General features: G+C 41.2%; 2 protein-coding genes across 2 annotated transcripts in view; one reads left to right on the top strand and one right to left on the bottom strand.

Moving 5' to 3' along the window:
- LOC116587173 (protein FAM170A-like) overlaps positions 1-12,510 on the top strand; it is a 932,324-nt gene that overhangs the window by 830,504 nt on the left and 89,310 nt on the right. The gene's annotated exons all lie outside the window — the stretch shown is intronic.
- Positions 3,948-5,418, bottom strand: LOC116585995 (ferritin heavy chain-like). Its single transcript, XM_032335449.1, has one exon. It carries the CDS (start codon positions 5,322-5,324, stop codon positions 4,596-4,598), a length of 729 nt encoding a protein of 242 aa, XP_032191340.1. The 5' UTR covers positions 5,325-5,418; the 3' UTR covers positions 3,948-4,595.

Below are 12,510 nucleotides of genomic sequence, written 5' to 3'. Positions count from 1 at the left end.
TGGGTGCCTGGTGACTTTTCCTGGCTGGAGCTGTGGCTCTGTATGCTAGTTACTCTTTGAAACTGTGGGTTTTTTAATAAAAAGAAGAACTATAATAATAATAATACATTTTAATAAAAGTATTATATTTATAAAATATTTTATAAAATAAAATATTAAATATTTATTAAATATTTTATTTTAAAATATTAAAATAAATTAATTAATTTATTCAAATTAAAAATAAATAAATTAATCAAATATTATTAAATATTTATAAAATATAAAATATTTTATAAAATAAAATATAAAAATATATTTATAAAATATTTTATAAAAAATAAAAAAGGAAAGAAAAAACTTAAGGAAAAGAAAAAAAGAGGGAAAAAAGAACAAAGAAGAGGAAAATCCAAAAAGAAAAAAAAGAAGGAAAATTTTTAAGAAATCATCTTAAAAATAAAAATAATAACAAATTTTTAAAAACTAAAAAAACCCAAAACCCAAAACTCAGTGTGTGACCCAGGCTGGTGTGGGTTTGTTTGCAAGCCCTGAGTTTGCTATAGTTCTAAGCTCTGTGTCTGTCCAGACCCTGCTGGACAGTCTAGGCTTTTTTTTTTTTTTTAAGATTTTATTTATTTATTTGACAAAAGATCACAAGTAGGCAGAGAGGCAGGCAGAGAGAGAGGAGGAGCAGGCTCTCTGCCAAGCAGAGAGCCAAATGTGGGGCTCCATCCCAGGACCCTGAGATCATGACCTGAGTAGAAGGCAGAGGCTTAACCCACTGAGCCACCCAGGCGCCCCTGCAATCTAAGCTTTTAAGGTGGAATGGGAACCCAAACTGTGCTTCTCCAGTCCCTCCAGCCTAGACAGTGTTCCCACAGCTACTCCCCCATTTGGCAGAGTTCTAGTGTTGTCTTTTTTACATGCTAGTAACTCTCAAACTGTGGCTTTTTTTTCTATGCCCAAGGACAGAGGACTCTCTCTCTTCCCAGTTCCTCAGTCCGATTCCTCCCCCACTGCCATTCTCAGTATCTGGAATGGGAATCGCCCTTGTTGTGGTGTCTCTGTCTCTCTTGCTATTCTCTTGTCATTTTCTCTACCTTTGTTGTTCAGTTGCTGTTCTGTTCGCTGTGTAGTCAGTTCTTGGGGAAGAATTATTCCATAAATAGCTGTAATTTGGTAAGTGTCGTGGAGGAGCTGAGTTCAGGGTTTTCCTACATTGCCTTATTGGACTGGAACCCAGTGGACAGATATTTAAATGGAAGTCACAGGACTGGCTGAGATCTTTAAAGAGCGAGTCTAGATGAAGAGGGAGAAGAGACCCAGATGTGAGGACAGAAGTCCGGAACCCTCCAGTATGTAAAGTTCGGGAAGATGAGGGGCAATTAGAAATGGAGACAAACAACAGTGAGTGAGTGTTTTAGGAATGAAATGACAAGTTCTGCTAGCTGGCTGAGGGAACAAAAAGCACTAGCTTTATCATCAAGGAGGTCACTGATGATCCCAATGGAGAAATAAAGTGGTTGGTGTGGTGGCAAACAGTGAACACAGGCTTACTTGCCAGGGGCCCAAGAGAAAACAGAATAAATAGGGCCAGGTAGCAGAAATAACTTTTTCAAGAAGCTTTGTTGTAAAAGAGAGCTAAGTAAGGGGTGATAGCTTAGTGTTTGCTGGAGGGAATGTTAGTCCATAGGTGGCTTTAAAAAAAAAAAGATAAAGGAGGAATAACATCAACTGCATAATTATAGGTGTGATGTCCTCATGTCCTTCAGTAAGTGTGAGGGTTGGGACTCAGGGCACCATGGGCGGTGGGTTTTAGGAAGTAGCATAGAACCTTCAACCAGGGTAGCAGAACAGAAGGCTTTGCATGTGAATATAAAGGCAAGTATGAGATCAATTCAATGATAAGAAAGTGTGAGGTTCTCCTGGGATTCCTTCTAAATTCTCAGAGTATTATCAACAGACAGTGGGGAGCTGGAGGAGACAGAGCACGGAGATGAGAATGTGTCAAAGAATGTGTCAAACAATGCCTATTGTATGTTTCTGACAGCAACATAGAATAAGAAGTACCACTATGGGAGGTAAATACATGAACACAGGTGCACACCCACACCCACAAGAATTTCAGGAGATCGTACCCTTGCTTCCCTTACTTTGACTTCTCTTCAAATCTGTTTTATTAACAAAAGGTGAATAGTGACTCACTAAATAATGTCATGACACACTAATGGGTTGCAGTCTGCAGTTTAGAAAACACTCATCCAGAAGAACTGAAGAGGAAGTTTTCTGAAGAGATGTAATAGGATTATGCGAAGCACAATAAGCCAATTTAGGGATAGAAGGGAAAGTGAGGCCAGTGCCCTTAATCAAAAGCAAATCATTATGTACTCCGCACAGCCAATTGTTCCTCCTGTCTGAGATCCTTTTTTATTCTCAGATCCTCTTCTCCAGTAACACAAGTCTGACATCTATCAGTTTTCTTTCTGTACCCCATATCTATAACTCTCTGCATTCAGTCCTTTGCAAAATTTAAAAGGTTCTGCCTGTAAACTCTCATCAGCATCTCTTTGTTTCTGTTTCCATTGATTTTGCCATGGTTCAGGCTTTTCCTGCTTTCTCTCCACCTTTTTACTTTTCTTATTATGATAATACCATAATGCGTGTCCATGATAAAAAATTTATTTTAAAAAGACAAGTAGCTACAGAATATAAATATCCAACACAATCTCACTAAGAGGTCTTCTGGCTTCATTTGTCAGTATATATACTTCTGTTTGGGGCGCATATATATTACTTTCCCTATATTTGTCTCTATACAGTTCTATAATGTAACACCGTCTTATGCTTGTTTTTAAGAAAACACATTGTGGATTTCTACTCACATTATTATGTGTTTGGCAAAATCATACTTAATAGCTGTAGGGCATTCCATGTATGGTATTTTAATCTAAACCATTTTGTTGAGTCTGTGCAGTCATGTCCTTGAGCCTCTCAGATCTGGGACTGCGGGGAGCACAATTTGCCAGGGACCCCTGCTGCTGTGCTTGAAAATCGATTCATCTCTTAGCTTGTTGCAAGCCTGTACTTCCCAGTCAATAACTGAGCTCCGGTTATGTACTTAGGCAGGCCCATTTCTGGGAGACCTGGGATTCCTCTGATGAGCAGCTCTGGCTTTTGGTTCTCCCAGACAGCCCTGCAGAAGGTTGCTTAGAGCCAAGCACCACGATCCTCTCTTCTTCCTTCGGGATCAGACTTGCATGGGGTCTGGGGGCTCTGCTGGCTTCTCCTTTCCCATTTTCTCTCAAGGGTGTTTCTGTTTCCCCTAAAACATTTCTTACACATTTAATCCCATCTTGACATGTTTCTCAGAGGACAAAACGAAGACAGACATTCTCTGTTCCCTATTCTCCGTTTGTATTCTGTACAACTGAACTCTGATGGCTCAGCTCTTAGTATAGCATTCTTCTGCTGAGAGCCCTTCAAAGCACTGCCATTGCTCAATAAATTAAGCCTAAGCCCATCCTTTTCTCCTCCATGCTTGGCTCCAGCCCATCTCCCCAACCACCACCCAGTGTTCTTAGTCCAGCCCAAGGCCTGCTGATCAAATATTCTCCCATAAATCTTCTCATGCCTCTTTCCCCCCACCCCCAAGAAAACATCTGCCTTGCTGATGCCTCCTTCATTCTGGATTTCTTCTTGATTTTTCCACCCTAATGTTTTTTCCCCTCCATTCTACAGGCCACAAAAGATTGTTTTCTGCAGTGCATTTGCTCTTTTTGGTATGTGAAAAGAGAGGCTATATATATATAGCCCAGTGGTGATATAGTCTCTAATCAGACAGACCTAGATTATCATTTCAAACACACACGCGCACGCACACACACACACACACACACACACACACACACTGCGACTGGCTGTGTTGGGAAACATGAGCTAAACAAAAATAATCCAAGATTTTTGTTTTTTGTTTTTAATTGCAAGACTTCCCAGAGCCCTTAAATGCTCATAGACATTGTGACTTTCCAAGGCCAGCATTGATACTTTGTGTAGCTTCTCTTAAATTTATTTGATCACAAAATCCTTTAAAAACAGATCATTGCTGGACATCACTTTTTCTTGGAACATGCTGGGAAAAGGTAAAAGCTGTCGTGGAATTTTGCTTACATGGTTTTTACAGTACTGTATATCTTCTTCAACTCGTTAGAGTTATTTGCTTATTTATCTTACACATCTTCCCACTTTAGCCTTTAGTATAAGGTCTTGAAAATAACGGGCACTTGTGCAGTTGAAAATTGCAGAATTTTAGTGAAGGTTCATGGTCTGGAATAATATTTGATAACTGGAGAAAGTTTGCATCTACTCTCAGTAGCTTTTTCACAGTCTTTTTTATACCGTGGTATCGCGGGCTACCTTTCGGCTGGAAAAATTACCTTGATGTTGGACAAAAAGCCCTTGTTAATATGGGGCCAACTTCATTTTCTTTACAAGTCACTTTATTGGGACAGCATTATGGGGTATAAAGATAGAGGTTCATTTTAAGGACAAGAAAGCAGGAGTCTGTGGACTGGGTCTTTTCACAGCCTGGGCAGTGAGGAGGGCAGCCTGTGGGTTACTTAGTTCTGATTGTTTTCATCTCCAAGGGTGTGCTTGTCAAAGAGGTACTCTGCCAGGCCAGAATCTGGGGCCCCCATCTTAATCAAGTTTTGCACGTGGTCACCTAGTTCTTTGATAGACTTCACCTGCTTATTCAGATAGTGAGTTTCCAGGAAGTCGCACAAGTGGGGGTCACCTCTGTCTGAGGCCAGAGTGTGCAATTCGAGCAACGACTGATTCACATTCTTCTCCAAGAGCAGCGCACACTCCATGGCCTTCAGCCCGCTTTCCCAGTCGTCCTGGTCTGGTTTCTTGATGTCCTGCAGGCAGATCCGGCCTCCCCGCTGGTTCTGCAGCCTCATCAGCTTTTCCGCGTGCTGGGTCTCTTCCCGGGACTGGCGAAGGAAATATCCCGCGAAGTTGTTCAGGGCCACGTCATCTCGGGAGAAGTAATAGGACATGGACAGGTACACGTAGGACGCGTAGAGCTCCAGGTTAATCTGGCGGTTGATGGCAGCCTCGGAGTCCGGGTGGAAGTTCTGGCGCACCCAGGAATGGGCGGAGGCGGGCCCGGCTGGGTCCCCGGAGGAGGCGGCTGCTGCCAGCCGGCGCAGTGGGGCAGTGCGCCTGGGGCGCGAGGGGAGCCTGGAGACCCGGAGCGGCGGGAGCGCGAAGCCCCGGTGCGCGTTGCGCAGGGACACCAGCGAAGGGCTGATGTTCTTGGAGAGAAACAAGAAACAGGGCAGCATGACTCCCCTTCTTTAGAAGTGGGGAAACTGAGGCCAGCGGGTCGCTGCGTGTGGCCGGACGCTAGGGGCTTCAAGGTCTGAATTGGAACGAGGCCCTAAGCCACCGGCGACTGCGTCACACACACCCCTTCCCTTCCAAAGGCGCCAGGGTTCCAAGGGGAGGGCTGCCGGGACGCGTGCCCTGTCCGGGCTGGGCACAGACAGATGACAGTGACAACTGCATTAACTCAACATTGCCCTCTTTCTGCCTTTGGGCGTTTGTAATGTACTATTTCATCTCAGCTCAAAATGCTGTCAAAAAAGTACGCGCTGCGACTGGGAAAAGAAAGGACGAGCCCAGCAGCGGTCCTTGCCCTCTTTCTTTGATCTCTTTCTGTCCAAAGCCCAAAGAGTGGGGTGAGGCAGGGCGAGGAAATAGGGTAAAACAAAAGTCTCAGCCAATTCATCTGAGCGCGAAGGTCCGCAGCCGAAGTGGGTGTTTATAAATTGACTTTATGATTATTTTAAACAAACGTAGGTATGGAAAGAATTGCCAGTATAGTAGGCAAATTTTCAAGAGTCTGTACTAAGACAGTGCTTTCTTTTAGAAAGATATTTTTAAATATAGAATTCACCTTTCTTGCAAAAAAAAAAAACCAAGAACAAAACAAAAACTTCAGAAAAGTAGGAAGAACATACAAACTGGCTCTCAGCTTGATATTTTCCTGTCTTTCCTTCTTGCAGATACATACACTTGTGAGCGTAGCCTAACTGTGGAGAAGTTGAATCACTATGCTGTCCTGTGAAACTGATGTAACATTGTGTGTCAGCTAAGATCAATTTTTTTTAAGGGGGAATGCCCAGCTTTTACTAACAGAAACTTAGAACATTGAAGTTCCAGTATTTTTTCTTAGTCTCAAGAGGACAATATTCTTTTTTTTTTTTTTTTAAGATTTTATTTATTCATTTGACAGGCAGAGATCACAGGTAGGCAGAGGCAGGCAGAGAGAGAGGAGGAATCAGGCTCCCCACTGAGCAGAGAGCCCGATGTGGGGCTCGATCCCAGGACCCTGAGATCATGACCTGAGCTGAAGGCAGAAGCTTAACCCACTGAGCCACCTAGGCGCCCCAAGAGGACAATATTCTTAGCTGAGGTGCCAGGAGACATCAACAATATCCGGTTGCATTCTAGGACAGTAAACTGGTTCTGCTTGCTCACTGATCTTTTCGATCATGGGATTATAAATTTCAGGTGTGACTATAATCTTTGGTGGGAAAGTGTTGAGATTCTAGTTTTTCTGGTACCTTTTCCAGGCGCGTTATCAAGGTTATCAAGTCTTATCTTTTAAATCTCGCTGTTTCTTTCATGGTATGTACGAAACATTTTTTCGGCAGCTGTAAAGACATTCACACACCTTCAAGATGTTTGAAAATTCTTTCATATTTTCGTCCAAACTGTCAGATTTCCCTCTTTAATTGATGTTTTATTTCAGCATTGATTTCCACTTGTATTGGCAGTTTTTCAGGCACTTCTCCCAACACAGACATTGCTGTGACTTTGGAGCCTTCGTCTTCTGAACACATGGCTGAATCCCCAGAATGGGATTCTCCCTGTCCTTTCTGTTTCACTGACAGCAGTGGCAGGCTTGGCCTTCTCTTAGATGGAGGAAGAATCCTGGGTTCTCCTGGATGTTTCATTTGGCTTTTCCCCGGGGCCGCTGAGTTGTCTGCTCTATTGGTCATCATTTCAGAGCTGGTCTTGGGCTGCGCCACGAGTTGATCTGCTAAAATATTTTTCTCTGATAAAAAAAAATAAAAAGGACAGCGGCGCTGGGAGACTCAGTGGGTTAAAGCCTCTGCCTTCACCTCAGGTCATGATCCCAGAGTCCTGGGATCAAGCCCCTCCTCAAGCTCTCTGCTCAGCAGGGAGCCTGCTTCCCGCCCCCCCCCCCCCCCCCCCCCGCCTGCCTCTCCCCCTGCTTGTGGTCTCTGTCTGTCAAATAGATAAATAAAATCTTAAAAATCAATCAATCATTCAATAAAAACTAAAAAGGACAGTCTAAAAAAATTAAAGCGGTATTTAGTTTTAAAAGTATACTGTGATTGTTGAAGTGTATTGAGAAAATGAGGATTAACTCACAGAAGAAAATTTCTAATCTTTCTCTGTGCTGAGAGAACCCTTGAGGATTTTGGAAGGGAGGTGGTGGGGGTTTGGTTGAACCTGGTGGTGGGTTTTAAGGAGGGCAAGTATTACATGGAGTGTGCTGGGTGTGGTGCATGAATGATCAGACTTGAAACACTGAAAAAAATAAAATTTAAAAAAAACGTTGGTAGTAATTCTCACAGATAAAGAAAAACATTAAAAAAAATCGCAGAAACACAAAAGTAAACTTACAACTTTGTAACAGCTTTAGGGAGGTATAATTGACATAAAATAAACTGCAGATACTTAAAAAAAAGTGTACAACTGCATAGGGTTTGACATAGGTATACATCTGTGGAACCATCACCAAAATCAAGAAAATGAATGTATTCATCACCTCCGAAAGTTTCCTTCTGTTCCTTTATATTTTATAATCATTCCATCTACTTCTCTGTGCCCCATCTCATCCCAGGCATCTGCTTTTTCTCACTACTAGATTAGTTTGCATTTTCTAGAATTTCATATATATGAAATTGGTGTGTATTCCTTTTTGCCTAGTTTCTTTTGCTCAGCACAGGGGTTCTGCAATCCATTCAATAATGTGTATTAATAGTTTTTATGGCTGAATAGCTATTCCATTGTGTAGATACACCACAGTCCATTTATCCTTTTACCATCTCATGAACATTTTGCTTGTTTGTTTGTTTTTAGCTATTGAATTAAAGCTGTTAGGAGCATTCCTATACAAGTCTTTGTGTGGCTGTATGCACTCATTTCTCTTGGGTCAATACTTTATATGGAATGGCTAGATCATATGATTAAGTGTATGTTTAGCTTTTTAAGAAACTTCAAATTATTTTTCCAAGTGGATGTACCTTTATGCTTTTCCATCAGCACTATGTGAGCATTCAAGTTCCTTCATGTCACTGCAACCCTTGGTATTGTCATTTATTTAATTTTGACTTAAAACTTTAAATTTGGCCATTCTAGTCATATATCGGTATACCGGTATTTGTATTTTTTAATTTGCATTTTCATTATAATTAGTGATGCTGTGTACACAGTCTCAAGTTTCTTATCTTTGGAAAGTATATGTTCAAATCTTTTGTCCATTTTACCTGTTGGGCCATTTCTTTTCTTATGGTTCTTTGATTTCTTATGGTTAACATCAGGGTCTTTGATACTAGTACTGGGTATATTCAGGTCTTCTTTCTGTTACCTTCTCTGTATTACCTTCCTACATTTCCTTGGAAGAGTCAGATTACCTTTCTAAGTCAGTTTCCTCAGTTGTAAATTTAGGTTCCTACTTATTTCCATTACTTCATTGAAAAGATTCAATAAAATAATTATGCAGAGGACTTATCACAGAGGTTGGCACAGAATAAGCACTCACAGTATTCTTTAAGAGTCCTTAATGGATGTTTTCTATTAATTATTTAAAATAATCCATTTTATATTATTCAGCAGGCAATAATTATTATTATTGCACTTGGAAATCCTGTATAGCTTATAAAGTATGCTAACATGCCTCATATTGTTTTTATCTTATAGGGATAGTGAGGTAGAAATTCTTTTATGATATGGACAATATCAAAACTTGCAGTTTGGTAGTAAGCCCCCTGGGCTCAAAGGAACTTCTTCAAGTGCACCATAAATAGAGCTGGATGCCTAAGATCTAGTTGCACTTGGACTCTGCTAGCAGAATGTGATTGATACGCGCCAAGAAATTTTCTCACTCATTTTTGCTTTTCTTTATCCATCTTGGCTTTTATTTTCTTCAAACACTTGCAACTCCTAAAGTATAGTTCCCTAAAGAGAGGATGTGAAAATGATTCTTTAGAACACTATTAAATGCCAACTGCTATGACTAGTGTTTTAGTAGAAATGATGCTTTTCATATAAATGCTTATTCCCAAGGTAATAAAAAGCTTAGACATAAAACAAATGCAAGACATGAAATCTAATGCAAAGCACCGTCATAAAACACAATACACACTTAAATATCCCATGTTAATTTGTCAAAAATGTTTCCTGTTTCCTTCCACATTTTGTCATGTATTTTGCTAGACTTTGAAAATGCAAGGATTTTTCCTTTAGCGACATTTTGATTTCTAGTATTCATAGTAAATTTAACGTTCTTCTACCGAAAGTAGAAACTAGACCGTGGCCCACCATTTTTCACAAGCCATTTCTTCCTCGGTTTTAATCGCGTCTTCTCTTCCTTGAACACCTCTCTCAGCCATTTCCCCCTGTTCTGTCCTCCCTTCTTTTACTTCCTCACAAAATTCATCTCGTCTTTCTAGGGCCCATCAAATATGTTACTTTCTTTGTAAGGTCTTCAATAACTTTATTTGGGAGCAATCACTACTTTTCCTTTAAATTTCTTGTATTTCTTGATATATGCACGCACATGTGCATGCTTGTGTATTGGTATGTGTGTGCGTGTATGTGTGTGCAATGTGTGTGTGTCCTTAAGGGCACAGTTGATCATCCTACTTATTGTTTTGTTATTGAAGTGTATAGTTGACACCAATGTTACGTTATTTTCAGACGTGCCGCATGGTGATTCCATATGCCTGTGTGTTAGGTGTGCTCACTGTCAGCACAGCAGCTGTCTGCCACCATACCACACTGGTTCGATACCATTGACTATATTGCCTGTGATGGACCTTTCATCCCCGTGACTTGTTCATTTCATAACTGGGAGCCTATACTCCCACTCCCCTTCACCCATTTTGTCCCTTCTCCCTTCTCGTCTGTCAACCCACTGTATTCATTTTTAAATCCTTAGTCCTGGTGCAATGCTTCTATCTCCCAAATGCACTGGGGTAGGAATTTTTATTTCACGTAGCAAATTAGTTTATCCTAGTGCACATTTGTATATTATATTAGGAAATGGCTTCATTTTAAGTTATTTGAAAAGCTCTGCATTTTGCTGATTTCTGTCTCTAAAGGATTAACAATATCCTCTGTTTTCTTCTCTATAGATGTATTGAGTGAACCATTTGTTTTCTATGTGAAAATGCTTTGCCAATTGGAAATTCAAAAACTATATGAAAATAGATTGTAATTCACCGAATCATGTTTTGATATATGTGGTATATAGATTGTTTTTTTATATTGTTTTTTAAAGCCTTTGATTTTTAAAATTATTTATTTATTTATTTAAAAGAGAGATCACAAGTAGGCAGAGAGGCAGGCGGAGACAGAGGGGGAAGCAGGCTCCCTGCTCATCAGAGAGCCCAGTGCTGGGCTCGATCCCAGGATCCTGAGATCATGACCTGAGATGACGGCAGAGGCTTCACACACTGAGCCACCCAGGTATCCAGCCTTTGATTTTAAATACTAGATATTTTTTTTAGAATTTACCTATCTAGGAAATATGTAAACAACACCCTCCACTTTTACAGTAATAGAAGGGGGGAGTCATAAATAGTGACAAAAAGGAAAGCTGTAAATAACTCTACTCCTTTATACTTGTATTTGTAATGAAGATTTTTTTTTCTCCTTTTCTCATCTCTTTCTATTCTCTCTTTTACATTCAAACATGGCTATGCAATTCTTCATCTTCATTACTGATCCTGGCCTTTCCAAACTTGCTTGCTGTTAGAAGCCTGAAATCTGACAAAGCCAGGATGGAGAAAAGTCTGCTGATCACTGGAATATAGATTATGGATTATGGATTATGCAGTTGCTGTTAATGGAATGTCGAGGGTTTTTTTTTGTTTTTCCCCATGAGAGATTTATATAGAGAACAGTAGAGGGTTTTTCATTTTGTTTTGTTTTTTAAAGATTTTATTTATTTATTTGACAGAGAGAGATCATAAGTAGTCCGAGAGGAAGGCAGAGAGAGAGAGGAAGGGAAGCAGGCTCCCTGCTGAGCAGAGAGCCTGATTTGGGGCTTGATCCCAGGACCCTGAGATCATGACCTGAGCTGAAGGCAGAGGCTGAACCCACTGAGCCACCCAGGCACCCCGTGGAGGGTTTTGTTATTCTGTCTGTTGTCACTAGGAAGCCTCCCAAATTCTAAAGGGGGTGGGGGGACTCCTCTGTGGAGCCTGCTTCTTGCCTTCACTCTCAGATCCATTCAAAACTGGGAAACCTCCCAGGTCACTTGATAAATGAGTCAGAAGTGAACTCTCAATCACAGTGCCCGCTGCAGAGGTCTGGCAGACTCTGTTTTATTCATTTGTTCATTCTTTCATCTGTGGTCAGAGGTGCAAGGTGCAGTAACGCCTCCTCTCTCTTCAGGAGGTGTCTGGCATGCCGTAAACTGCCAGCCTCGTACAACTGTACCCATGATGAAGTTGTAGAATAGAAGTGAGACCGGAGCCGACGACCAAGAAAGAATTTTTTTTTTTTTTAAAGATTTTATTTTATTTATTTGACAGAGAGAGATCGCAAGTAGACAGAGAGGCAGGCAGAGAGAAAGAGAGAAGCAGGCTCCCTGCCGAGCAGAGAGCCCGATGCGGGACTCGATCCCAGGACCCTGAGATCATGACCTGAGCCGAAGGCAGCGACTTAATCCACTGAGCCACCCAGGCACCCCCCAAGAAAGAATTCTTAAAATGCTCTGGTGCAAAAGGTGATTTTATTAAAGTGCCGGGAAAGGACCCATGGGCAGAAAGAGCTGCTGCCCCTGGGTTCTGAAGAGTGGCGATGATGGACTGTGGGGTTGGGACAAGTAAGGAAAAGGGAATGTTTGAAAGAACTTTCATGTATTCAGAAGACACACAGGATGCTGGAGGCTTTGCTGTTTGTCAAGTTAAGGTGGTTTTTCCCTTTAGTGAGGCATTAACAGTAAGATAGTTGGGAGCTTCCTGCAGGAATGTCACTCTCCTCCTATCACACGTCCTTGTCAGTGAGCTTTAGGTTTAGGAGAAATTTAACTTTATTTACATTTCCCTCTGCCTCAGCCTCCCTCAATATTATGGAGGGGAATATGATGTTAGGGCTTCAGGAACTGAGTTATGGGTCTCTGGAAATTAGGCTATTGATAAGAAAGCTTCTTCCTTGTAAATCACTAGTTATAAATCATTTATAAACTGAGGGAGACTCAGGTCT

Source organism: Mustela erminea, chromosome 3, assembly GCF_009829155.1.
Source record: "Mustela erminea isolate mMusErm1 chromosome 3, mMusErm1.Pri, whole genome shotgun sequence".
Lineage (NCBI taxonomy): Eukaryota > Metazoa > Chordata > Mammalia > Carnivora > Mustelidae > Mustela > Mustela erminea.
This window is presented reverse-complemented; position numbering and strand designations above follow the sequence as displayed.

Bases quoted from the DNA above. Each gene is read 5' to 3' on its own strand.
- LOC116585995 (XM_032335449.1), bottom strand. From the start codon at position 5,324: ATGCTGCCCTGTTTCTTGTTTCTCTCCAAGAACATCAGCCCTTCGCTG.